The 25,920-nt window shown below is 47.5% G+C and overlaps 1 protein-coding gene across 5 annotated transcripts; it reads left to right on the top strand.

Annotated features, from left to right (window-relative positions):
- The first annotated feature begins 246 nt into the window (after positions 1-246).
- Positions 247-25,920, top strand: LOC118501200. 5 transcript variants are annotated; one of them, XM_036028593.1, is made up of 31 exons: positions 247-1,128; positions 1,332-1,549; positions 2,221-2,382; positions 2,561-2,743; positions 3,168-3,273; positions 3,560-3,655; positions 3,779-3,950; positions 4,064-4,226; positions 4,879-5,058; positions 5,944-6,118; positions 6,729-6,844; positions 7,352-7,477; positions 7,779-8,014; positions 8,178-8,299; positions 8,964-9,191; positions 9,502-9,837; positions 10,284-10,664; positions 11,716-11,886; positions 12,343-12,500; positions 13,880-14,020; positions 14,305-14,422; positions 14,674-14,852; positions 15,048-15,173; positions 15,306-15,498; positions 16,213-16,335; positions 18,337-18,488; positions 19,170-19,256; positions 20,821-20,967; positions 21,454-21,651; positions 24,883-25,005; positions 25,853-25,920. In XM_036028593.1, exons 1-31 carry the CDS (start codon positions 933-935, stop codon positions 25,856-25,858), a joined length of 5,118 nt encoding a protein of 1,705 aa, XP_035884486.1. In that variant the 5' UTR covers positions 247-932; the 3' UTR covers positions 25,859-25,920. The 5 variants fall into 5 exon arrangements, with proteins under 5 accessions (XP_035884486.1, XP_035884489.1, XP_035884487.1 ...); XM_036028594.1 differs by having other exon boundaries at positions 248-1,128; positions 8,970-9,191; positions 14,671-14,852; XM_036028595.1 differs by having other exon boundaries at positions 248-1,128; positions 9,568-9,837; positions 14,671-14,852.

The following is a 25,920-nucleotide window of genomic DNA, read 5'->3' as shown; positions in this document are numbered from 1 at the left end:
TCAGTTAGCAGTTATGGCTTTCCAGGTATTGCAGTATCTCACCTCATATTTGACTGATTTTCACAACTGCTGTGAAGAAAGCCAAGTAGTATTATTTATTATCACATTTCTACAAGTGATAAGGCAACTGATTAACCAGTTTCCAAAGACAGTTAACAACAAGGCCAGGAACACACCCTTTTCTCTCCACTGGCTGTGGGCTTCACCCGTTGCGGCATGTGGTGGTCCAAGGGCTCAGTGGCTGTTTTACAGTTTCCAGGAATTCAGGTGTGCATATTCTTTAAGAACATTTGACTGTCTACATGTATTTGTAAAACTTTCCATCATTCTGGTCTCAGTCTTCTCATCTGTAAATTGGGAAGATAGAACTAAATGATCTCTAAGGTCCTTTTTGATGCTACAATCATATGGAAACTTGGCTGAATGTGTAGCAAAGCCAGGAGCCTTGTTTCATTCCCTTTGCACCTCTCTGACAGGATTTTGCACATGCAAAGTGCTTAAATGAGGCCCATTGGCTTTGTCATGCAAAAGGAGAAAGCTGGAATGTCCCTTGCCACCAGAGTCCAGTTCTGGACACACACACAACACACACCAGCTGCTCTGGAAAATGTATATGGGGGAGAGGCAGCATAGTTAAGTTGTGTGAGCCAAACCCACCCAGAGATCCATGTCTCAGATTTCATCCTCATGAAATATTCATTGAGTGTTTCCTGGAGCTCCTGTGAGTGGCAGAGGCTGGCCTTCCTGGGCATTTCTCTCTATATACAGACCCCAGGCCCAGAGCTCTCTGTGGTCTCTCCTGTCCTGATTTTGTCCTGTCCTGGTGCTGGTTGCTCTGTCACTGTGTCTTTGCCTTCTGCTCCTCTCTCTCTCCATCTGGACCCCAGAGGTACCCAAAGGTCTTCCTTGGTGCCTGTCCTCCCCCCACCTTCATGTCTGCCTCTCTCCCTTTCACTGTTGTCTCTGTCCAGAAGGTGAGGATTTTCCCCTTTGGGACCCTGACCTGTGTAGCTCTCTTCTGCTTTGCCTTCCAGCACTCCACATGCCTGAGCAGGGAGGAACCTCAGAACTGTGGGGATGAGACGCCCTGTACAGAAAAGGAGCCAGACCAACCAGGGTGTCCAGAAGGTAGGGAGTGGGGCTGAGTTTGCTCTGAAAGAGTTGGGGGTAAAGTAGAGGAGTGTGGAGACATCTGGGCTGATCAGAAAGCCCCTCGTCGGGGAGGAGAGCAGTCAGGGATCCACTTAGGGCTCATGGGGAAATGACCTGAGGACCCACAGCTCCCGGGAGCTTAGTGTTAGCCTGAATTCCTAAGGACTGTCACTCCACAGGTGGACTCTGTCCTGGCCCATTACCTGCTTCCTGTCCCCCTGGAACTTTCCTCTCCAGAGTGGGTCCCCACAACACCTCCTTCTGCCACCGCTGCCCTCGAGGATTCTTCAACCCCTGGCCCGGCCAGGATGCCTGTTTTCCCTGTGGCTCAGAGGCCACGCAGCCAGAAGAAGGCAAGGACGCGTGCATCTGCCCAGGGCCTGGCCGCGTGTTCCAGGTGTGTCCTCTCTGGCGGTGGGACCCAAGCACAGGCTGCATTTCCAAAACTGCTTTTGTCTCTAGTCAAGCTCAGCTCAGGTTCAACCTGACGGGGACTGGCTCAGGTTTCCAAGTAATTTGAGGATAGACTTGCCATTTAAAATAGGGTGCGCCCAGTTAAATTTGAATTTCAAATAAATTATGGATAAGCTTATAGTATAAGTATGTCTCAAATATTAAATAGGACATACTTATATTAAGAAATTATTTATCTGAAATTCAATTTAACTGGATACCCTGTATTTTTATTTGCTAAATCTGGCAACACTACTCAGAAGAAAGGGCAGACTCTTGCTGTTCTCCTCTAGGACCACTCCCAAAACACATGCGGGCCCAACCCCTTCCAACTTGAACTTTTCCTGTAAGCCAACAAACAGTATGTGAATTCTTCCTTGACTGTGAATTCTTCCTTTCCTATAATTCCCAAGTCTTTCTGCCTGCAATAGCCCTTAACCAGCATGTGCCAGGGACCTTCCCCTGGGGCCTGACTGCTGTCCAGTCCTGTTGATCCCTCACTCCCCTCCCCTCCCCTTATCTTCTGGCCCATCTCAGGCAGGATCACAGCCGAGGGTTGTATGTGTTTCACTGCACCTAACCTGAAACTGCATTTCCTCCCTCCCCAACCTCCAGCCCAGTGACGGGCAGTGCCCCTGCCTTCCGGGCCATCAAGATGCTGGAGAGCCAAGGGGTTGTGTCAGGCGGGAACACAAGAGCTGCAAGGATGGAGCCACCTGGAACCAGGAGGGGCTATGTTTGACCAAGGATCAGTGGAATGACCACTGCGCTCATGAGGTATATTGCACCCCTTGCCCTCTGGGCCCTCTGCCACCTGTTCGCATGCCCAACCTCCTAGCCACTGGGCTCGGTCCACTAACCCCTTTCTGGAAACATGGAGATCCATGTGCTACACTCTGAAACTTGGGAACCTCCCTAAGGGAGGTGTCCCCAAGAAGCTAGAGTCTTTGTGCAGGTGTGTGCCACACCAGGAGATGCCCGTGGCTATGACCCAGGCCTGGGGCTTTGTCTGTGCTGGGGACAACACTCAAGTGGAACATGTGACCCCCTGTGCTCAGAGGGGCAGAGACATGTCCTACAGCTCAGCTGCTCTGAGGGCATCCCACAGATTTCCACCACTGAAGACACCAAGAGCCAGGTACGATGTGCCCTGGGGTCTGACCCCCTGCTGAGTTGGGCCACTGCTGGGAGCACAGACTCAGCACCTTCGGCCTCTGCTTCCCAAGGGGGAGCATGTGTGGTTGCTTGTGCATGGGGTCCAGTTGCTGCTCACTGACCGCATCACTGGCACACTGTCTGGTACCAGAGAAACAGCCCCTTTGTCAATTTAATTGCATCCTGTAGAACTCCTTATAGAAGTCATTATGTTCATCAAAGAGGGAACAGTCATGGAAACCTTCCCGCATGAGCAAGAGATGCACCCAGCGTCATGACTCTAGGTTGCCCCTTCCCCATGGGGCTCTTAGACCTATTCCCCCCGCCACCTCCCTCCAACAGGATACTCAGATGGGGCTCAAGGAAGCCCTGTGCCCTCCTCACCTCCCTGACCTCCTTGTTCCCAGGAATTTTACCTTCTGGACAAGCCTTCCTCCCCTCGCGCGGTGGGCCATCCCTGCCACTTGGACCAAAGGCAGAAGCCTGTCCCTCTGTACGTGGTCAGGATGGATGGTAAGAGAGCTGGACTGAAGGAGGCCATGGCTTGAGACCACACATACACAAGGCTTGTCCATGCCCGGTGTAAGTGTTGCCCCTGCAAACAGAAGGTGGGAGGTAATGGCATCACCTCCCCCAGGAGGGCTCCCCAGGAAGTGCATGTGGATTCTGGTCCCTCAGTGTTTTAGAAAGTTGAATCCTTCCACATGAAGATCAGGGATGGACAGTGTCAGTTGTATCCATGTACCAGAAAAACTCTCTCCCAGGGCCCTGCAGGTTCAGGAGAGCCGTCGTGTTCTAGGGACTGGCTTCCTGGGCCTGACCAGACCAGGTTGTGAACTGCTGCTTGCCCTTGGCCTGCCCCTCAGGGAGTCCAGGTCCCCGGGCCAGGATGCAGGTGAGCATCCCCCCAACCCCAAGGACATCTATTGCCTTCCTCTCCCTCCTCCGCCTGTCCCAGCTCCCAGCACACATTCATCTGAAGAGTGGCTACTCTTCCTCATGTTCTGAATTTATGCAGGAAAGTCAAAGGAAGGACATCTGACCCATCCTCGGTCACCAAGCCTCAACTCCACATACCTTGGGGACCTGTCACCCCCTGATCCAGGCATCCCAAACCCCACAGTATGCCTCCAAATCAATGATACACTGGCCTTCCTGGTGACCCGTGAGCATTACCCTGAGTATGACCTGTGAGTGTCCAAAGGACATGGCCCGACACCATCAAGGCCTTGGAGGGGAAATGTTCCTGTGCCTGCGGCCGCCTCCAACAGACAACACACTCCCCACCTTTCTCTACCCCCAGGGGCCACTTCTATAACACGCTGGCGGAGTTTGACTGGGGGCGCTTCCGAGCCTTGGCTGAGGAGGCCCCATTCCACGACCAAAGCCCCTTCTTCTTTCTGCAGCAGTTTCAGCAGCCCGGGGTCTATGTCTTTCATCTGAGCAGCAATCGGCATCGGAAGATGGTTTGTCTACAATGGTTTGCTTCATTTAGGACATTATCCCACTATCTCTTCTCTGTTTAAAAAATACTGACTCATAGCCATCCCAGGCAGATCTCCAGGGAGGGAGATGTCCTGAGTGCCCCCTGAGTTTCAGTCCTAACAGGTAATTCTGGAGATGCCCAGGGGCAGCTCCAGAGCAGCCCAACCTGTGATGTATGAGGAGGGGAAGATCGTGAGGATAAAAAAAGAGTGTGTAGCTAAGGCCATCAGAACTTCTGTCGTCTCTCACAGCCTTCCACCTCATTTCCCCGGCCCCGCCCCCTTTCATCTCGAAGGCACAGATCCCAAGCCCGTCTACACAGGCTTTTACCCATGTGACCTGCTCATGATGCCACCACTGGTCCAGGTCACGAGCAAAATTTAGTACTTCAGCCTTTTATCATAACTTCTAAGAGGCTGTGCTACCCTAGCCTGGAAATGTGCAGACAGCTCCCCAGACAGTTATCTGACATGAAGTCATTTCCCAGGTAAAACCCAGCTCCTGCTCCCCCCAGGTTTGCACAAAAATCTGGACTATTCAGTTAGTGTTGACAAGCCTGGGTTCCCACTCCATCCCATGGCCAGTCCCTAGCAGACAATGGGACAAAGACTGAACAGACTTCTTTCCATACAGTACGTCCGCACCCTGCCACCAGGGGGCCAGTGCTTCCCAGAAGGGCCATTTGCCCCCACAACTCCCAGGTATCTCATCCAAACTGGCATCGCCAGAATCCCCAGCCCCCTGAAGAGGCCAGACTGGCCAGGAGTCCTGGGAGAGATTGTCCTTCTCTTGGGACTTTGCCTGCTTCTCTTGGTGAGTAAAGCTGCACATGGGACATCTTAATCACAATACTAAGCTACCTCTCCAATCCCATGTAAATGGGTCTTTTGTCCCCTTTTGCAGTAGGCATTATAATAGTTGCTAAGATGCCAAAGTGACAAAGGTATAGCCTTAGGCTTCCAGTGGGCAAAGTTAAGTAGGGAGAATATAGACACAGAAACAAATAAATGTCAGCAAGTGCTGCAGAGCTATGGTGAAAGTGTGTCCAGAGTGACCCAGCTGCACAAAGGAGGGAGCTGACTGTTCTCCCTGGGGGGTCAGGACAGACTTTCTGGAGGAGGTGATCCCTGAATGAGGCTTGAAATATAAGAATATAGGAATGCAGTCCCTGTACTAACAAAGGCATTGGTGAGTGGGCGGTGGGGGGTAATGCACTTGGGAGGAGGGGTGGGGAAGAGAAAGGGAGTATTATGGGCAAAGGCACAGAAGCACAATAAGGCATTCACCTGCTCATGGAACCAAGCAGAGCCCCTTGAGAACGCAGCTTGGGGTGCAAGGATAGGAGTGGGTGGAACTGGGGGAGAGACCAAATTGTGGAAGGTCTTGTGGGCCCTCTAAGAACTTTGGACTTTATCCTGTAGGCACTGGGAATCCATTAGAATTTTGAGTAAGGCAGAAACCCTGGGTAAGATTTTTATTTTTACTCTAGTGATAAAGTGGAAGACTGAGATGAATTAGAGAGGAGAAATATATCTCACAAAGAGATATATTGGCTGTTAGAATGGGCCAAACAAGAGAAGATGAGGCACTCCCTAATCACAGCTGAGTGGGGCTCTTCCTCCTCTCAGAGTCTTCAAAACAGATACTTCTCCCTCACTCCCTGCTTTCTTTCACATTGCCCTATTACATGTCCTGTAGATTCAGTGTCACAGCCTGAGTTGGGCCCGAAAGGCCACTCCCCAACCCACCTTCAGGAAGCATCAGCAAGGATACAACCTGCATGCCTACACTTCTCCAAGAACTGGCATGACATCAGTGAGGAGAGGTGGATCACACCAAGACTCTGATACTCCCAGGGTTGAGGGAGGTAACGGTGAGTGACAGACTTGGGCTAGAATCTCAGAGGGGCCCCCAAATCCAAAGCCAGCTTCTGTTTCCTTTGTTCATCTTCCTAGACTGCTTATTGCTCCATTCCTCTCTAATCATTCATTTGCTCAACAAATATTTATTGAGAGCCAGACACTGCCAGATGCTAGGAATGCACAGTATCACAGGGAAAGAGACATCTACATACAAACTTTCCAAAAGAAAAGTAATGTTACCGTGTACAAAGTAACCAAGTTAGGAAATGACCAGTACCACCACCTAAAGGAATGAATTGTAGAACACATTGCAGGTTATGCTGAGGCATTTCACCTTCTACCCTTGCTACTCAAAGTACAGTCCTCAGACACCAGCACTGGAATTCATTTGTTTGTCTCAAGCTTCAGAGTGACGGCGAACTACCTAGGGATCTTTTGCTACAATAGGGCTGGGATAGGGCCTGGAATTTTACACTTCTAATGAGTTCCTCTACAAAGCCAAAGGTGCTCATCCAAGGACCACATTTTTAGTAGCAAGACTGTGTCTAGACCATTGAGGATCTGTAGGGAAGTTCGTATTTGCATTTCAGGAGAATAATCCTGCTTCCCATTCATGCCTAGGCTGGGAGGCCGAGGACCAGGTGGACCTGGAGTGGTTTGACACAGAAACCTTCTATGAGATCCTGCTCAGGCAGTCTCTGTCAGTGACCACCAGACTCAGCCAGACCAAGGAAGAGGTAAGTGGAGGAGCTCAAAGAACAAGCAGGACTGGAAATCTTCACCTCTGGGAGAGTTGGTCATGGGACATGGAACCTAAATGAATTAGAAAAAAAGGAGAGTATACGAGAGGGGGAATAGATTTCAGATTAAATTTAAGATGGAGTTTATGAGACCTAGGGCCTCAGATCAATGCCGCCTCTGAAGTGTCTTCTCAGAGCCCCATTCCTGGTCCTCAGTAGCTCAACTGAGTGAGCAGATTCAGGCAGTAGGTGGTACACGTTGGGAGCAAAAAGCACACACTAGGAGTCCAAGTATGGAAACTGGGCCAGGGATTCCCCAGATAGAATGTGTAAGCTGGAACTTGCCAGGATCTGCCTCAGCTGCTCTTCAGCCATTCCTTCCAAGTGTCTCCTGCGTTTTGTCCCCTGGAGTCCTTCCACAGACTGGCAGCAGGGGGCGCTGCGATCAAGGCAGTGAAAGTGGAGGCTTCAAGCGTTCACTAGCTACTCCTCCCTCTGTCACAGCTCAAACTCCTCTGCCTCAAACTTGTGAATGAAGCCCGCTCTCTCCGGCAGCTGTGGAGTGCTGCCTGTGGCACCCCCGTCTCCACTGACCAGCCCCTGGGGAGCCCAGAGAAGAAACATCAACAGGTCGGGCTGTGTTCAAGCCATCCCAACGAGTCCCTTGCCCAAATGTGATTCTCCTCCGCCCTCACTAAGTCCCAGGATTTTTCTCTTGGGCACCTCTCCCCTCAGTTCCAGCTCCCAGACCCCAGGATTTTTAGCCCCACTCCCACACCCACCCCTGGGGATTTCTCTCCCCCTTTGCCACTGCTCGCATGCCTGCCCAGAATGCCCTGGAGTTCCCAACAGAAGCTGGGTGTCCGGTCCCGGAGGCCGCTGGCAGCTGTAGCTCCTGCAGGTAAGCCTGCAGGGTTATCTCTGACCCCAGGCTGCTGAAGCGGCGGCCAGGGCTGCGGAGGAGGAGGCCAGGAGAAGGCGGCACCTGGCTGGCGAGTATGCAGCAAGCCTTAGTCACCAACTGAAACTCCTTCGCCAAGACCTTCGTGCCAGGCAGGAGCAGTGGGCCTCTTTCTGCTCAGCACTGCTGGCGGCTCAGCGGCTGCTGAAGGCACAGACAGGCTCCTGGCCCGCTAAGTCCTCCCAGACTGAGCAGAACCCAGAAGGGTGTGTACCTGGTGAATCTGAGTCAGACTTAGGGAGATCTGCAGCAGGGGAGGAAAGAGTGTGGTTTCATGGGGCCCTGGAACTGAGCACAGCAAAGTGCACTTTGGGACAGTTCCCATTAGGAACTGTCCCTCCCCCTGATGAGCCCTCCTCGTCACTGCAGGGAAATCTCTCAGCTGGACGCTGTGTTGAGCCACCTGTCCTGGGCCCTGCTGCAGGAGGGCCACCGCATGAAGGCCTGGGGTGTCCTGGGCACAGGCACGGGGGCGGAGCTGCTGCAGCCAGGTGAGCCCTGCTCAGCCTCAGCCAGGGGCCCCAGGAAACCTGGCCCTGCGTTCTGGTGATGGGTCCTGCAAAACCTTGAGTTCCACACCCAAGACACTGCAAAAGAGGAAAGGAGGAGGAGGACAAAACAAAGTGGAAACCCCCAGGATTGGGAGAGGCTTCCTGTGCAGTACTCTGGATGAGTGTCTGTGTTACAGAAATAGGGAGCCTCAGAAATGGGAGGAACAGAGAAGGAAACAAACCAAAGCATCACAAATTATAAAAATTATAGCTTTACATGCAAGGTAATGCTTCCTGAGAGTAAAAGCTTGATGGATGAATGCAAAAGGGCACATCTGGAAATGCTGGACTTGCCTGGAAAGCGAGAGTGGGAGAAGGACCCCCTGGGGCACCCTGTGGGTATGCTGAGTTCAGGGAGTTCCCCAATCACATCGGACACCACCATCTCCCAGGGCTTCTCCAGCTGCTACCAACCTGCAATATGGTGTCAAGTGTTATGTTTCGATGTGGAGTCCTGCCTTCAGGATCACCTGCTATGGGGGCTGTGGTGGGCTTCTTGCCAACTCCTCCCAGTCACCATCCAAGCTCTGGCCTGCCTCACTGGAGGCAGAATGTGTGTGTGTGGTAGGGATAGGGTGTTGAGCAGGCCTTTTCTTTCCTGCAGTTTCAGCAAGCCCTGAAGGGGGTGCTGATGACATCAATGTGAATCCCATCACCAAGTTGAAGGTCCCCGGCCCCAAGTGCTCAATGCTTCCAGCCAGCGGCTGCAGAGGGTCCATACCCTCTGGCTACTTCATTCACCCTGACACAGGGCGGGTGCTGCCAGAGGCCGGGAATCTGGGATACGATCTGCAGGCAGCTACCCTGGTGCCCACCACTGACTTCAGTTCCGGTAAGACTCTGACAACTTAGTAGCCCCAGCCACACCCAGAGCTCACTGGGGCCCTCTGGGGTCCCCTAGGGGCACAGCACAGGAAGCAGGGCTCTCTCTTTGCACAGTGGGGCTTGGTCACTAACAGAGCAACAAACGCCTTCTCCCCCTTCTTCACTGTAACATTCTTGCTGCAGAGGGCACCATGTTGCAGGGAGTAGCTAGGTGAAGAAAGCAGATGCCCAAGGCCACTCTCTGTCCCTGCTCTGCAGGGGAAAGGACGAAGGCTGGCATGCCAAGGGTATCAACATCTCCCTGTCTCCTTGTCCAGGTGGTGTCCGAACATCAGAAGCTCCCATCCTCCCCTATGTGCCCTATCCCACCTGTCCTGCCACAGGCTCCCCTCCAGCCACCTGTCTGCCTGTCCTGCAGCCAAGAAGGACCTCACAGCTTGGAGCTGTCATGACAGACCCCATTACCGGCATTGAGGTGCCTGTGCTGGCTGTGACTCTTCACCCCCAAACAAGGCAGTGGCTCACTCTTGGGGGCACATACTGCAATCCCCTCACCAAGACCTTGGCTCCTCTAGAGCTGGGGGGCCCCATGGAGGATCCAGTTACAGGAGGCATCGCGCCAATCCTGGGAGTCGGGCTGGATGAAAACACAGGTCTCCTGACAGCCCTCGGTGCTGTCCTCCCACCTCTCCTCCCCGCCAGCCTGGCTCCCCAGTCTCCCTCTTGCAGCTCCCTGGTATTCTGGTACAGGCTTCAAACTCCACCCCCAGCCCCACCTTTCCATCCACCATCTTCTGTCTGCCTCTTCTCCCCACCTTCCCTTGCCTTCCTTGCTCCCTTCACCTCTTCCTCATCTCAGGTACGGTGCCCCAGGGAGGAAAAAGAGAACTGAGCCAGTTCTGCCATAGACCTAAATCAATGTTTTCCACCAAGAGGGGGCATCATTTCTCTTCCTGCCACCACCGTGTACTGCCCATCTGCTCTCTCCCTCCTCTGTTACTCACTCTGCCCACAGGCCCTGGGTCTCCCTCCTGCCTCACCTGTCTGCAACTCTGTTGCATCCCCTTCCCGCTTCTACCTCTCGGGTTCCCACTTTCAGGTCAGGTGCTGGCACTGGGAGGGCTACGAGATGCCTCCGGAAACCTCATGATGCCTGGTGACAACTTTGTGGAGCCGCTGAGCAGGAAGACAGTCCGGCTCCAGGGGGCTTCCCAACAGGAAGGCCAGACAGTGCCCCATATGGGAGGGTCACAGGCCCTGCTGGACACCAATGTGCTGGTGGCCCAGAGGCAAGTGATTGCAGTGCTCCAGTGGTGCCAGCAGAGGCCAGTATCGAGGGTACAGGGGCTTCTGGAGGCTGCCATCAAGGACATGAGACAGGCACTGGCCTTGAGCCTGCACCATATCCTGCAGCAGGCTCGGAGACTGGAGAGACAGTTGGAGACAGCACATGGCATCGAGGCCAGTGGCGGCAAAATAGGTACATGTCGACCGGGGCCAAACGCTGACAGGTCCTGAAGTCCCAGGCCCAGAATGACCTGGTGCTTCAGTGACCCCCAGCCTGTAAGCTCAGGGACAGACTGCAGCCCCTCACACCTGTAGCCCATACAGGGAAAGAAAGAAGGAATTCAGTGATTCCACGCCTGACCCCATGAATACTTGGCTGTATCCCTGTTCCTTAATCCCTTGCTAGTGTTATTGGGTCTTACACTTTATGTTTGTAAAGTGCATATTCTCTTATTCCATAGGCTCCCCAAACCATAACAGGTACCCATTTTACATTGGGGAATCTGAACTTCAGGGAGTCAGTGAGTTGCCACAGTCCGTTTGCCGGGCCTAAAGCCTAAGTCCCCTGAGTCCTCTCCTCACTTTTACTCCTACAACAGCCTTCAGCTTCCCGTTAAGACACTCAGGAATGGAGCCCACCCAACTCCTCTAGCTCTCCCACACTCTAACACAAGGAAGGCTGGGGACAGGAAGTGGGAGTGGCACCTTCCCAGAGCTTACTTCACTAGCTCTTTCTCCATGCTTCTGTCTGTTCAGGGCATGACAAAAAGATCCACAGTTTGGGGTCAGAACTGACATCAGTTTGAAGAACTGCCCCACTATCTATGAACTCTTTGACCTTGGGCAAGTTACTAAACCTCATTCTGCCTCTGTTTTACCATATTTAAAGTGAAGATTAAAATACATACTCTACAGGTTGAGTGTGGGACCAAAGAAAATATAATTGATATGGAGTTCTTAGCTCAGGCTCTTTGGCACATGGTCAGTGCTCACAAATGTTTGTCCTCTTTTCTTTCACCTTTTCAATGTGGCCTAGAAATTGTTCTCTGCTTCCCCCAAATCCTGAGGCTGTTTAGTTCTTCCCTTCTGAATTTAAATTGCTAAGCTGGACCCCAAAGGAAACAATGGCAATAGTGGCAAGAAGGTGCTCCAGTCAGGGTTGTAGCCCTTTGAACCTGGACAGACCCTCCATGTGGTACTTAACCCTCAACTTCTCCTCCCTGTGCCCCTGCCCCCTGTGTTAGGAATGATGTGCTATCCTGGAACAGAGCTGTGGGTCCCAGTCCTGTATGGGATGGAGATTCCAGACCCTGAGGGCTCAGGGCTCATGGTGCCCATCCTGGGCATAGAATGTGATAGAAATGCTACTGATGTCACACCCCTGGCAGGTTCGATGGAAGATGCCACTGGCAAAGGTAGGAGGAAATGTGGGGCCTCTGAAAGCCCTAGGAATGTGACTTATTCCTGGGAGAGAAAACCCAGTAAATCTCAGGAGACCTACACCCAGTCTATTCTTTCCCTCATGAGCCAAGAAATGGGTTATTCTGATGCTTCTGCTAGGGCTGTTGCAACCCAGAATAAAAGTGTTCAGAGATTCCAGAACCCAAGGATCCCAGGCCGTTAATCCCCACTGAGAAAACTGGGTCCTTTTAAATACCAGCACTGCTGAAACTCAGCACCCAGCCCCACCTTCAGGGTCTGTGGCCACCAGAAAGCACTTAGATCCAGCTCAGAGGCCCTCAATGGGTAAAAGGAGCTCTAAGGGCTTCCTTAGCTTCCTCCCAGCCATGTTTCTCTCTTCCTGTAACTGCCCCTTCCTTCTTTCCCCATCACTGGCTACTAAAGCCAGTGGTGGGCTTGGCATCCCACAGGTCTTGTTCCAATCTCAATTGGGGCTCAAGCCATAGACCCCTTGACTGGGGAACCTGGTCCTGTCATTGGAGCTCACACAGATCCCTCTACCGGAGTGGTGGTGCCCATCGTCCAGGTGCTGGAGGCCCTGCCTCGGGGAGTGAGAGACCTGGGGCTGGTATGTAGGAGAAGTTTGTTCTACCCACTTAGCAACTACACATCAAGAGTCTTCTGTGTTCCCGCACTGTTAGGTGCTGAGACGGAAAGACAGCTAGGCAGGGGTCCTACCCCCAGGGAACTGACTGGCCATAGGTTCTTTCTGTGATCACAGTTTCCAGCAGTATTAAGGGAGCACTGATGAGGGCCATCTAAATGGATCACGTGGAGGGGAATTCAAGGAAGGTACCCTAAAGAGGCAACACTTGGGCTGAGACTTGAAGAAGGCACCAGAGAAAGGCCTCAGGGACTAGCACGTGCCAAGGTGGCAGGAGTGAGACCACAGATGTTCTGGGAGAATGAGGAAGGTGTAGGGGCAAAGGCAGCAGGTGAGGCCAATGAGGAAGGCAGGCAACAAATCAGAAACAACCCTGTGCATGTGGCCGAGCCCAAGACATAGGACTCTTTTCATGAAAGCCATGGGAACTATTGAAGGGTTCTAAGTAGACCTGGGGTAGGATCAGATATGAATATTTTTAAGACCTTTAAATTTGGAAAATATGGAAAAATACAAAAAGAAAATAAATTTTCCACAATCCTACTACATTTTTAAAGTATGTAAATGAAGAAGCAAAAGCTCCTTCTTCCCCATTCCTCACTCCATCTGCCATCAACATCCCACATCATGCTCACGAGCCAGATAGCACTCACCTTTCCTCCCGTCTCTCCCAACAAATGCAGTCTCTATCAACAGATTGGCACACCTCCTCTCAGACATCTCTGTGCTTATGTAAGTGCACAAATAATCAGCATTCTAGAAAGTTCCCTCTGGCAGTGGTGCAGAGGATGGATGGGAGCTGCGCCAGATGAGCAGGAAGCCCGTCAGGGGGCTGTTGCAGTAATTCAGCCCTTGGCACATCTCCAGGAACTAAGAATGATGTAGGGTCCTCACATACGTATTCAGTCTGATTACAGCTTCAGAAACAAAGATGGATATGTTGTAAAAGTTCTCATTAAAAGCCAAGAAAGTTAAATTCTAGCCCCAACTCAGTTTCACAGATGAAAATGAAGGGGCCCTGTGAGGAGGTGAGAACAGTTTCCCACAGCCATGTGCCTGTCTCCCCTGGCCTCTCAAGGAAAAGGTGGGAAGAGAGCAGAGGGACAGATGACTCTGGGGAATCCAGGTATTAGAAGAGAGGAAGGTGGACCTGGGAGCTTGCAGAAGGTTCATCATTATTATTTTTTCATTTACAAACGAGTCAACTGCTTCACCAAGTTTAGTCATGAATGCCCAGGGTGGGGGACGGCCATATCTTTAGCAGCTTTGGGGATCTTCAGCCAAACCACATGGGGCTATGAGGAGAAATAGCTTATGAGCACTAAACAAACTGAATGTGGTAGCTGGACACCCTGGAACGGGAGCTGAGAGCCCGGGAGCAGTACTGGCACCACCAGGAGCAGGAAGAGATGCAGCTAGCAGAACACTTGGGGGACCTCAGCCGGGAGCTCCTCTCCACTCCAGGCAAAGATGCCAGGCAGCAGGTGAGTCAGAAGCACCACCTCACAGTCTCCACCCACCTGTCAGCCCAGACCGAATACCTTACCCTTGGAAATGTGGAGCCCTCCTCTTCCTCTGACCACAGAAATGCAACCCCCATCTCAGGACAGACAAGTTCCAATGTTCTGCAGATCCAGGCCTTAGATTTCAGTCACACCTGAGTGTCTCAGCAAGATGGAGGAGGGGCCAACATGAGATGACCCAGCTACCCCAGAGTTCCTGCTTTCCCTTCTATGGCCCAATCTTTTGTGCTTCCTGTCCTGTATAGCTGAGGGCTGCTGAGGACACCTGTGTGGCCCTGGAGTCCTGCTGCCTGCAGGAGACCCAAAGGAGAGCCAGAGCCCTGAGCGTGCACAACGGCCCGGAGCGGGGCCTGCTATCCCAAGGTGCAAAAGCATCCCCTGGGCCCAGATTGCCAAAGAAGAAACCTTCTGGGAGGGGTGCTACCATCCACGGCTGCCCAGTGAGGAGTGCCTTCTGCCCTGGGAATGTGCTCACTTCCCTGGCTCCCAGCCCAGCCCTGGTTCTGAGCTGGCAGGCCCCCCTGACTCCGACAAACTACTGTCTTTTCTTCTCCTTCCTACCTCCAGAGGTGGCCACTACCATGCAGCCTTTTTTTTTTCTGTCCTTGCAGTAGACAGAGAGGAGTGGGAACAGGAGGCACAGGTGGCACTGGGTTTTTGGAAAGTCCTGCAGAGTTTAAGACAGGCAGCAGAAAAGCTCAGACAAGCAGTTGGCCACCTGCAGGGCCAGGAGAAGGAGATATGGCTAGAGCAGAGCCCACAGGTCTGGAACCATCGGAACCGTCACAGGAAGGTGAGGCTCAGAGGCTAACAAGAAGACCCATGTGGAAAGAGCACAACTTCCCGCGTCATCAGATGTGGCTTTTCAGGGTGATGTAATACTCAGGGATAGGTGGGCCCAAGACACAGTGGATGGGCTGGGAAGGGCGTGGGAGGAAAGAGAAAGAAGCTCCATTTTAATTTGGGCATTACATTTCCTGAGTTCTAGGTGGTTCAACATCTCTCTGATGAGTTTCAGGCAGCAGTGAGGGAGAGACAGAGCTTCCTGGATAGGGCCCTCAGTCAGTTGCAGTACCAACGGAAGCTGAGCCACCTCCAGCTCTTGCATACCCAGGTACTGACCTCTGGACATGGCCCAGGAGATCTGCATGTCCACCTCTGATGGGGGTTTCAGAGGGAAGCTGCCAACGAAGCCACGCAGGACAGGTATGAACCAAGCACACAACTCAATTCTATTTCATCCTAGATTGTTGCCTCAGGAACCCCTGTGTGTTTGGAGAATTACCCTGGAAACAGGTTTTATGGATCAGTCACCACTTCTCTCAGGGGCCAGGTGGCTGCCTGCTCACTGTTGATCCCATTCCTGAAGAAGCTCACTGTAGCGATAGTGGAAGCTCAAGGCCAAGGTCTCAGGTTGGAGGACCAGAGGCCAGGAACAGGTAAGGCTGCTGCCAGTCTTGGTTATGTTTTGATAAGTTTTAACATTACAATTAGGGCTTCAGGCACCATAAGAGTGTGGCCAAGGTAGTTCTTTAGGAAGAATATAGAGAAACCCAATGTATTATACATTGCTGCATAAAAAAGTAATACAAAATTCTGTGGCTTAAAACAACAAATATTTATTACCTCACTGTTTCTGTGACTCAAGAATCTAGGTGCAGTTTGGTGGGAGCCTCTGGCTCAGGGTCTTATACAGGCTACATCAAGGGATCAGGCCAGGGCTGAAAGTCATCTCAAGGTTTAACTGGGGAGTCCAAGTACTCCTGTGGCTGTTGGCAGACCTCAAGTCTTCACTGGCTATTGGCCAGAGACTTCAATTCCTTGCCACATGGACTTCATAGGGCAGTTCACAACATGGCAGTCACCTTCCTTAAGAGCAAGCAAATGAGAAAGGGCAAAAGAAAAAAAAGGAAGCCACAGTCTTGTATGCTGATCTTATCACCCTTGATTTACTCTATTCATTAGAAGTGAACCACAGATCCAACCCACACTCAAGGTGGGGGGATTACACAGGGGAATGGATACACATGGGGAGATCATGAGGGCCATCTCAGAGACCGTCTGTCATACCTGATGCCATGTCTGGCTCTTCTAGACTTTGGCCACAATTCTATGCCCTTACTTAAACAGTTATTTTCTCCCCTTCTGTTCAGATGCAGATAAGGTTGACATTATGTTGACCTCACCCCTCTTTTCTGTCCTCAAGAAACTAGACATCCAACCCAAAGCCTACAGAGAGGGAGCTGAACTGCAAGGACAAGGGCATCACAAACTAGGTAACCACCTTTTCCTGGTAGCCCATTTGGAGGTATCATGGCACACTGAAGGTAATCAGTGGTATAACCCCCAGGGACTAGGGCCCCCAGAATCCTGCCTTGTCAATCATCCTGTTCTTCCCACCCCACCCTAAGATTCCCAAGGGACTTTTCCATATAAGGAATAACAAATGGGAATCAAAGTCCACTGTAATAATAATTTGGCCGATTCTCCAAAGGGAATTCCTAAAGGCCCTTTACAGCCCCACTAAACACTAAATCTAAATTTTGGGATTCTATCTCATTCCAGTTAGCCACATGTCATGAGAAATTAATGTAAAAAAACAATGTGAGACACAGGGATACAGAATGAGGAGACAAAGAGAGAGAAGACCTTGTCCCCCAAATGGGACCCCAGAACACATTACCAATAGCACCCCTTGGAACTGTGAGTCAAACCAGAATGTGGCTGGCCTGCCCTGAAGAGTCAGGTCTATTCCAACTCACCCATCTCCCAAGTAAGAGAGGAGTAATGGAAAATGAGTACCTTTCTTTCAGTTGACTATGATGTAGGCCACTGCTAAGTACAACTCCATGGACATCCTTGAACTTGATTAGGGGTCAGCAAACTATGACCCACAGGCCAACTCCAGACTTCTATCAGTTTTTTGTAGGCCCCATAAGCTAAAAATGGTTTCACACTTGTAAATAATTGCAAAAAAAAGTCAAAAGAAGAATAACATTTCTATGGAGTGCTGTACAATATGCCATGTGCTATTATTCTAAATCTTGGCATATGTTAGCACATTTAATCTTTACAACAACCCAGTGAACTGGATACCATTACCCATTTTATAGATAAGGAAAATGAAGTTTCTGAATAACTCAAGCAAGTAGTCAAAATTAGATTGCTAATGAGGAGTTCAGCTGGAATTCAATCCCAGGGAGTCTTACCCCCGAGCCTGTGCTCTCAACCTGCTTCCCATAGGACAAACTGTCCACACTATAAAGGCAGTGCCAAAAGGGAGATGCAGACCCTGTATTCTGGTGAGTTCCCGGGAAGGCAGATCACTGTGTATCAAAGAAGCAGGGGAAGGTTTTATAGGAGAATGAGGTCACATGATGATAGGGAACAATTAAACCCCAATTTTGCCTCTTGGCTGGCACAGCCTAACATATTTACTCTCTGACCCTTTCTGAAACAGTTTGCTGACCCCAGAACATGCCCAATCTTAGAATTAATTCTGTCAACCTGTGGGGGAAACTAATAAGAAGATAGGCATAGAGATAGCCTCTCCTTCAAGAGCTCCCACCACTACTTCAACCTCCTTTGTCTTACAATTACACTGACTTTATTATGTTTAAAACAAATTTAAATACACTGTCTTGCTTACTCTCAGAAGCCTTGTAAGACAGTGTAAGGTTATTAACTTATTTTTTAAGTAGATAAGAGAACTGATGTTCAAAGAAGTGTCTTCCCCAGGGTCTTACAGAACCTAGACCAAAACTCAGGTCTTCTGACTCATCATTCATCATTGTTTCCCACACCATGCTACCCATGCCTTTTGTCATTGTCCTCTCAAAAACAAAATGACAACAAAAAATGTTTAAAGGACCAAGGCCCATTAGAGACAATTTTGTGGAGAATACTCCCAATATAGCTAACATTTACTGAGTACTTGCTGTGCACCAGACACTGTTCTAAATGCAATACATTTAATACCTCAAACAACCTTATGAAATTAAAGAAAATCTGTTCCCATTTTTTTGGAACCTTCACTCTATTGTTATGGCTCCTCTGTTCCTATTGAATGAGACTCAACCACTTTTCCATGGAGATGGGCGGGAGAGCCTGAGTTACAGTGCACACATACCACAGGATGATGGATGGGTGGTTGGATGGATGGATGGACAGACATAGAACTTTTCCTAAGATGAACTGTGTTGTGGTCATTGTTGTTAGTATATCATTACTGTATAGAAATCAGTGAAATCATTGCTGGTTTCTCTTGATCTTTGTAGCCCCAAAAGTCCCTTTGCAAGATCTTCCAAAATCTCAGAGAATAGAAAAGGAAGAACTGATAACTGTGCAACCCATGGACCTTTCTGGCAGAGAGTTTGTGGTTTACCAGTATGGCCTCTCCATCCTGCACCTCCTCATCCCCCAGCTGCATGTAAGTGTGGTTTCTCACCCCTCTGTTGTGCAGTCACCATCGGAGCCAAGAAAACCAGGGTGACCAGGAAGGAGGGTTTGAGGTGATGGATATTCCTTAGGATTAAGTACCTAGAGCAGGGAATTTTCTAGTCTCTCCTTTAAGGGAGATAGGAGTTATTTTACCAATCTAAAGTCTAATCTCTCAAATGATATTAGTAATGCAATAAATTAAGCACTCCATACATGTCAGAAAATGTTCTAATAATTTGCATGAAATAACTCTTTTAATCTTCACCAAAAAACTCCATGACATAGATATTAATACTATTATGTTTTTCTCATTTTTAAGTTAAGGGGGAAAGATACGCAATGGTTGAGTAAAACTACCCAAGATCACACAACCAAAAGGTTAGAGCCAGGTTAGAATCCAGGCATCATGGTCTGAGAGCCCTGATGCCACTCTAGCCTACCTCTACTTAGAAGTAGTAAACTAATTCTTGTAGTTGGCATAAATATATAACACATTAAAAATTATTTCCACTTTCCTATAGTGTATACTGAATCAACTTATCCTGTTATAATTTAAATTGATGTCCAATGCATCTACTTCCTATCGATTTGGTGGTGTTATGTAGCATGATAATTTTTTAACAAAATGATGGGTTTTGTTTTTGTTTCTTCTGTCTTTTTTTCTTTTCAGACTCCAGAAGTTACCCTGCAGATTGCTTCTTGTCTCCCTGCCATGGAAAGCTCAGACAATGCCTTCCAAGGTTCCTTCTTCTATCAGGTGCTGAAAATTGAGTCCCAAATGTAGGGTTTTAGAATTCTAGGGTATAGTGTAAAGATAGAGAAAAAAAATATAAGACATTTTCTCTCTCAACTTGACATATTGCATTCTCCCTTAGTAATATGTCATTTAGCTAAGGTATAATAGATGTCACTATTAAGAACTTTCTCTAATCACTGAATTGAATATGTCCTGGCTTATGCCCAGGGAATCCTAATGGCTTTATGCCCGTTAATGAATCTCTATCATTGTCAAAGCCAGTGGTTCCAGATGCATGTTTCTCATAAGATTCATGGTTCCAACTTCAGGTAATTATGCACAATCAGCATCTTTCCACATAAAGGGATCTAAATTGTGCCTGTCCTGGGAGTTAATCAAAGATGTAGATTGGCAGTGCCTTGGTGGAAACTCTAAACTACTGTATACAGACCTTAAACACTAATGACAATACATTGGTAAACGGATTGTGAGAGGAGGAACTGCTAATGAATGTCAGAGGACTAGGAAATGGTTTATATTTGATTAGTAGGTTGTTGGGGGAATTAGTAAGATCAAAACCTATTCATCTGTGGTGCTCTCCAGGCACTACTTCATGTGATCCTCAAAGCTGTCTCTGAAGTAGACAAGACTTTAATTCCATTGTACTGATGGGATTCACTGAGTGTTGTGTGCCATGCAATTGGCCATGTGCCTACATGCATTACCTCATTCACAACTTGTAGCAAGCCACCCCTCAGGGGTGGGTACTCTTGTTATATACATGTTACAAATTAGGAAACTAAGGCCTGGAACTTGTCCACAGTGTCATCAAGAGTCAAAACTTAAGGCCAGGTATATTTGACCCAAACAAGTTTTTTAACCACTAGTCTGCTGCCACCCACAGCTGAGCAGGGACAGATCTCAGACTGTCTTGACTCCAAATCACCTAAGGCTTTTCCATGCAACCTACTGCCTCTTAAGAGAATGAATGAGGGATTTATTTCAAATCCATTAGGAGAATCTGACTACAATAAGGGCATGAAAGACAAAGAGAGCCTGGGAGTCCTGTAAGACAATGATCCTCAGTCTGTGCCTCCTGCATCAACCACTTGGGGAGCTTGGTAAAAATGGAAATGCCGAGGCCCCACCTAAAGCCCACAGAACCAGAAATTTTGGGATGGGCTCCAAGAGTAGAATCACTCCCATGTGATTCTTACTCAGACTGAAGTCTGAGAACCATTGCATAAGGAAGCAGTGACTAGAGGACATTGATTTTAAAAAAGAAAGAAAAAAACATATTTGAGTAATTTTGCTCTGAATTTCCAATAGTTTTTCTGTAAGATGGACTAAGTAAAATAAATTTTGGGAGATAGTAGATAAAATGACTTATTCAGAGAGTTGAATTAAAAATAATTTTTACTTTGTCTTCTGAATATTCACTTCAGGAATTACCATTAAGCCCAGGAGTACCTGACTTTATGATTTCAAAAGTTATTTCAGACTATATAAAACTAGAAAAACATAGAGGCAGTGGAAATGTTCCCTGAGGTTGATATCTCTGTGTTCGGGTACTTTCTCTACTCAGAATGATGAACACATACTGTTTGTTAAGAGAGAGTGTTTGGCATCTGTGGGAAGTTTCATTCTACTGTTGATTCACTGCCTGGCCCACATCACTGAGGATGATTTCCACCAAGACTCCAATCCCGCCTTTCTGAGGTCATTTTACAAGGTATTCATAACATGCACAGGGCTTTTTGCTCCTCTTTCTCTGTGACTCAGACCCATTTATTAGCATTTATTTCCCATTTATTTATTATCCTTGGAAATAAACATAGCATTTATTTCCCAGGATAATAAATGCTATAAGCTTCGCAACATTTCAAATCTACTGAAGTCCTATTGGTGGCCTTTGATTCCTACTGCCAAGCCAGAAGGATTTTCATGATCAAATTTCCTGTGGCAGCATATGACAAAAGGCATGCACCACCCTGTGTGAATTCTGGAGAGAAGTTGTCTTCCTATGAGGACAGCTTGCTGTGGCTATTTCATTGTCAACACATAACCCTCACCATAATTGCAAATGACAATAATAACCCATGGTGAGGGCAAGATGAAAAATTCCAAGCCCCATTTTCTTTCAACTATTATTTTAAGATTTAATAGCAATTGCCTAGAAGCAGTACTGAACTGCCCCCGTCACTTTCTCCTTGATCAGGGGTTGAAGGCCTATTTCAGGGAAGCATTCTCTATCACACTTCAAATGTCAGCAGTTTCCTGGGACAGTGAGCTGGACCAAAGCATCAGTGCTATTCTTCTGGGAGAGCAGCCCATCTCTGAAGGAGAAAGAGATCTTCTTTCTAAACTCATAGAAAGGAAGCATGAGTCTCACCTGGAGCCAGAGTCATCAGAAGAGGTAACTAACTTTCATTTGTATAGCACATGGTCTTGATTAAAACTGACTTCATCATAGAGTAAATGGCTCAGTGCATGACCTTTTCAAATACTTCTGGCTCCCTAGGCGGTATACTGCCTTGACACTCAGCCTGCTTCTCAAACCACATCTGACAATATTTTTTAAATCCTGTATTCTACAGGGAAGATGGTGTGTACCTGGCCCTTTGAATCATGTATAGGGATTGATTGCAAATGTGACTCCAGTTACTTAACTTCATGTCCCACTAACACATTATTAGCAAATGGAGTTCTACCTGTAAAACTCATGGAGACCCAGAGACTAAATTCAAATGCACAAGTATAGCCTATTTATCCAAAATTATAGTGTACGCTATTTTCTATGCAAACTACACAATCATATTCTTAATACTGTTATTTAAAGTACTTTTATAAAAATATTGTCTCAGCTTTTTAACTATTAATAATGAAATATAAAATTTACATCTATGATTTTAAAAGTATTATCCTTCATTAAAGGGCAATTAATTCTTGAGTTATAAACAAGAGCATATCTTTATTCATTACTTATATAAAAATTTATAAATTTCAAGGCACTTTTACATATATTGTCTTATTTGATCTAACCAGAAATCCTGGAAAATAAGTAACATACATATTTTTAGTCACATGTCATGACTAAAGAAGAGATTCAGCAATTTTCCCAAAATCATGAAGCTGTTTGTAGTGGCAGATCTAGGTTCTAGATCTCTTAACTCCTAAACATATGCTCCATATACATTTGTCTGCAACCAAATCTTCATTAGTTACTGAGCCAGAGATTTATTCTGTGGTTGTTGATGTTGATGGTGGTGCTGGTCACCCAGACCATGGAATTCTGCTACACTGTAACTCCCACAGATCGCAGAGAATGGTCAGTTCCCTGTCCTCACCTAATAGCAGCATTTGACGCTTTGACACATCTGACCACTTTCTCCCCACACGTTTTCTTCACCAGGCCTCTTCTGGTATTCCTCCTACCTCTCTGACTGTTCTTTCTCAGTCTCCTTTACTGATCCCTCCTCTTCTCCCTGGCCTCTTGATGTTACAGGGCCAGGGTTATGTCCTGTCCTCTTCTCTTCTCTGCCTATATTCATTCCCCTTGGGGATCTTATCCAGCCTTCAGCTTTAAATCCCATCCATAGGTCAATGACTCTCCAGTTTTTATTTCCAGCCCCAACCCAACCTTCTAGCTCAACTCCTGTTTCCAAATGTTTACTAGCCATCTGCACATGGATGTCTAACAAGTATCTCCACCTCAACATGCCCCAAACCTATCTTATTTCTAAATCTGCGCTGCTCAAACCTTTTTAAAATTATTTTATTGTTGTTCAATTACAGTTGTCTGCATTCCCTCCCACTCCCCCCAACCCCAACCAAACCCACCTCCCTCCCTTGCTTCTGCCCTCCCCCTTGGTTTTGTCCATGTGTCCTTTATGTCCATGTGTTCCTGAAAACCCTTCTTCTCACTGTCCCCTCCCCCTTCCCCTCTGGCTATTTTCTCAGTTAAGAGCAACTCTGTTCTTCTGGTTTTTCAGGCCAATGTGTTCCTTGAAACCTCTGTCTCTCTCTGTTGTATACATCCCACAACCAACCCACCAGGAAGCCCTGTTGCCCTAACTTCAGAATATATGCAGAACCTGAACACCTCTCATTGCCAACACTGTTACTAGCTGGTACAATCCACCTTCATCTGCTTGGATCACTACAATGCTACCTGGTCTCCCTGAGTCCAGCCTTGTCTCTTTAGCCTTGCCTGTTCAGCCTATTCTCAACAGAGTAGTCAGAGTGATTCTTTTTTTTAATGATTTTTAAAAAGATTTTATTTATTTATTTTTAGAGAGGGAAGGGAGGGAGAAAGAGAGAGAGACACACACACACATCAATGTGCGGTTGCTGGGGGCCGTGGCCTGCAACCCAGGCATGTGCCCTAACTGGGAATCGAACCTGCGATGCTTTGGTTCACAGCCCATGCTCAATCCACTGAGCTATGCCAGCCAGGACCCAGAGTGACTCTTGTAAAATGAAAATTGGATCTGCTCAAAATCCTACTGTGGCTCCCCATTTCACTTAGAGTAGAGCCAAAAGAGCCCAGTCCCCTTGTTTCCCACCCCCTCACCGTCTACTCTTCCCCTCATTCACTCAACTACAACCACACTTTCCTCCTTGCTATTCTTCAGACACACTACAGACCCTCACTCCCCTCTTAAGGGTTCCCTCTGCCTGCAACACCCTTTCCTTTAAGGTGGTGGTCCTTAACCAGGAGCAGAGTTTCTCCCAGAGGACACTAGGAAATGTCTGGAGACATTTTAATCATCCTGACTCTGGGAAGGGAGCTGCTACTGTCACCTAGTGGGCAGAGGCCTGGCATACTGCTATGGTGCAGGGGATAGTCCTCACAACAAACAGGAAAAACTATCCATCCCAAAATGTCAATAGTGCTGAGGCCAAGAATGTCTGGCCCCTTTACCTCCCTCATGTCTTTGTTCACCTTCTCAGTGAGGCCTACTCTGACAAGCCTATCTTAATTTCAAATCTCCTTTATCCTGTGTTCATCAGGTTTCCCTTATACTGCTCTACTTTTGTCTGTATCACTTCCTAACATACTACATCATTTACTTACATATGCTTGTTGCTTATTACTTTTCTTTCCCTGCTAGAATGTAAGCTCCACAAGAACAGAGATGTTTGCCCTGTTTCCTGATATGTTAAGCCCATGTACCCAGCTCATAGTAGGGTTTTGATATATTTACTATGTTAATGAATAAATAGATTTATATGGATCCTGATGCTAAATTTTCAAACATTCCAATCTACCAGAGCTAACTATAAGGCAGATAATAGCAAACATTTACTACACACTTGTCACATGCCAGAGATTCTGCTAAGAGGTTTACGTGCATCATCTCATTTCATCTTCCCCATGCCCTTAGAAGGTAGGCATTACTTTTATGTATAACTTACAGATGAGGAAATGGAGACTTAGAAGTATAGAAACAACTTGCCAAGACAGCAATAGTTATGGAGCTGGAATGTTAGTCCTCTGCCAGCCACCACCTATGAAGTTTTGTTTTATTTTAAAAGCAGAATTACATATGGTACTGTCAGGTCCACATTCTGGCTAAGAAGATCCAAAAATACTTAAAAAAAATAGGAGCAAAAGTATTAACTCTGTCCTCCACACTCTCTACAGTACATTAAGAAAAACAAAGATCTTCTCCTCTTCACCAATATGGAACATTTCCTGAAAAGCATCCTTGCTGCAGAACAACAAACCCCAAGAAAACCAAGAGATCAATTTGGGGGTAAAGATAAGGTGAGGTATCATTATGAGCTACAGCACTGAGATTGTACTTAGCTACATACATTGAAACTTGTTATTGTATATTTAGGGCCATATTTATAATTGAACGTTGCAGAGCAAAGGGTGGAAATAAACGGTGGCATAATCATCAGCACTTTAAGAACTTTACTAGTACCAGCAGGTGGTGGGTCCTAGATATAAGAGTTAGAAAGGACCCAAGCAATTAGAATTTATCCCTCTGCCCTGAGGCAGGTAAAGTATTAATCCCAGAGGGCAGAAACTGAGTCTCAGACTTGCCCAGTTCAACCAGCTGGAAGAGGATGAAAAGTAGTTAGAACTTGGGTCCACCACATTCTAATTCAGGGTTCCTTCTTCTATACCATAATGATATATACTGCTGTTTTATAAAAGGTTGTGTTTTAATCATAAGAATTTAAAATGTTATATATTTTTAAAAAACAAATATTGGAGATATTCAGCTTTAGTAGATGCTACAAATCAGATTTCTAAAGTGGTTGTATAAATATATACTGCCACCAGCAATCGATGAGAGTTCTGGTTATCTTCCATCATTACCAGCACTTAGTATCTTTGATATTTTTTTATTTTAACCATTCTTCTGGGATGTGGTTTTAATCTGCACTTTCCTGGTGGCCAGTGAAACTGATCATCTTTCATGTATTTGTACATTATTTGAATGGCCTCTCTTGAGAAATGCCTATTCAGATATTTTCCCATTTTCTATTGCATTGCCTACTTAATTGATATGAATTCTTTATTCTGGAACAATTTTTCTTCATTCTATGGATTGTCTTTATATAAAAATAATTGCACATGTTCTCTTTGTTTTATTTTTTAGATCTAGAAAAAATGGTGATCTCATTTCAGTCTTCATGATTAAATGGCATTAAATATGTCAATACAACA

Source organism: Phyllostomus discolor, chromosome 6 (assembly GCF_004126475.2).
Source record: "Phyllostomus discolor isolate MPI-MPIP mPhyDis1 chromosome 6, mPhyDis1.pri.v3, whole genome shotgun sequence".
Lineage (NCBI taxonomy): Eukaryota > Metazoa > Chordata > Mammalia > Chiroptera > Phyllostomidae > Phyllostomus > Phyllostomus discolor.
Note: the sequence above shows the minus strand (reverse complement) of the source record. Positions and strands in the feature narration are given on the sequence as shown.

What these genes read in the sequence shown, in the direction of transcription:
- LOC118501200 (XM_036028592.1), top strand. Translation starts at nt 933, where the DNA reads ATGTCTGCCTCTCTCCCTTTCACTGTTGTCTCTGTCCAGAAGGTGAGG. An exon ending in GTCCCCGGGCCAGGATGCAG is followed by an intron (nt 3,656 to 3,778) that starts GTGAGCATCCCC and finishes GAATTTATGCAG; the next exon opens with GAAAGTCAAAGGAAGGACAT. An exon ending in GGACCAGAGGCCAGGAACAG is followed by an intron (nt 15,499 to 16,212) that starts GTAAGGCTGCTG and finishes CCTTCTGTTCAG; the next exon opens with ATGCAGATAAGGTTGACATT.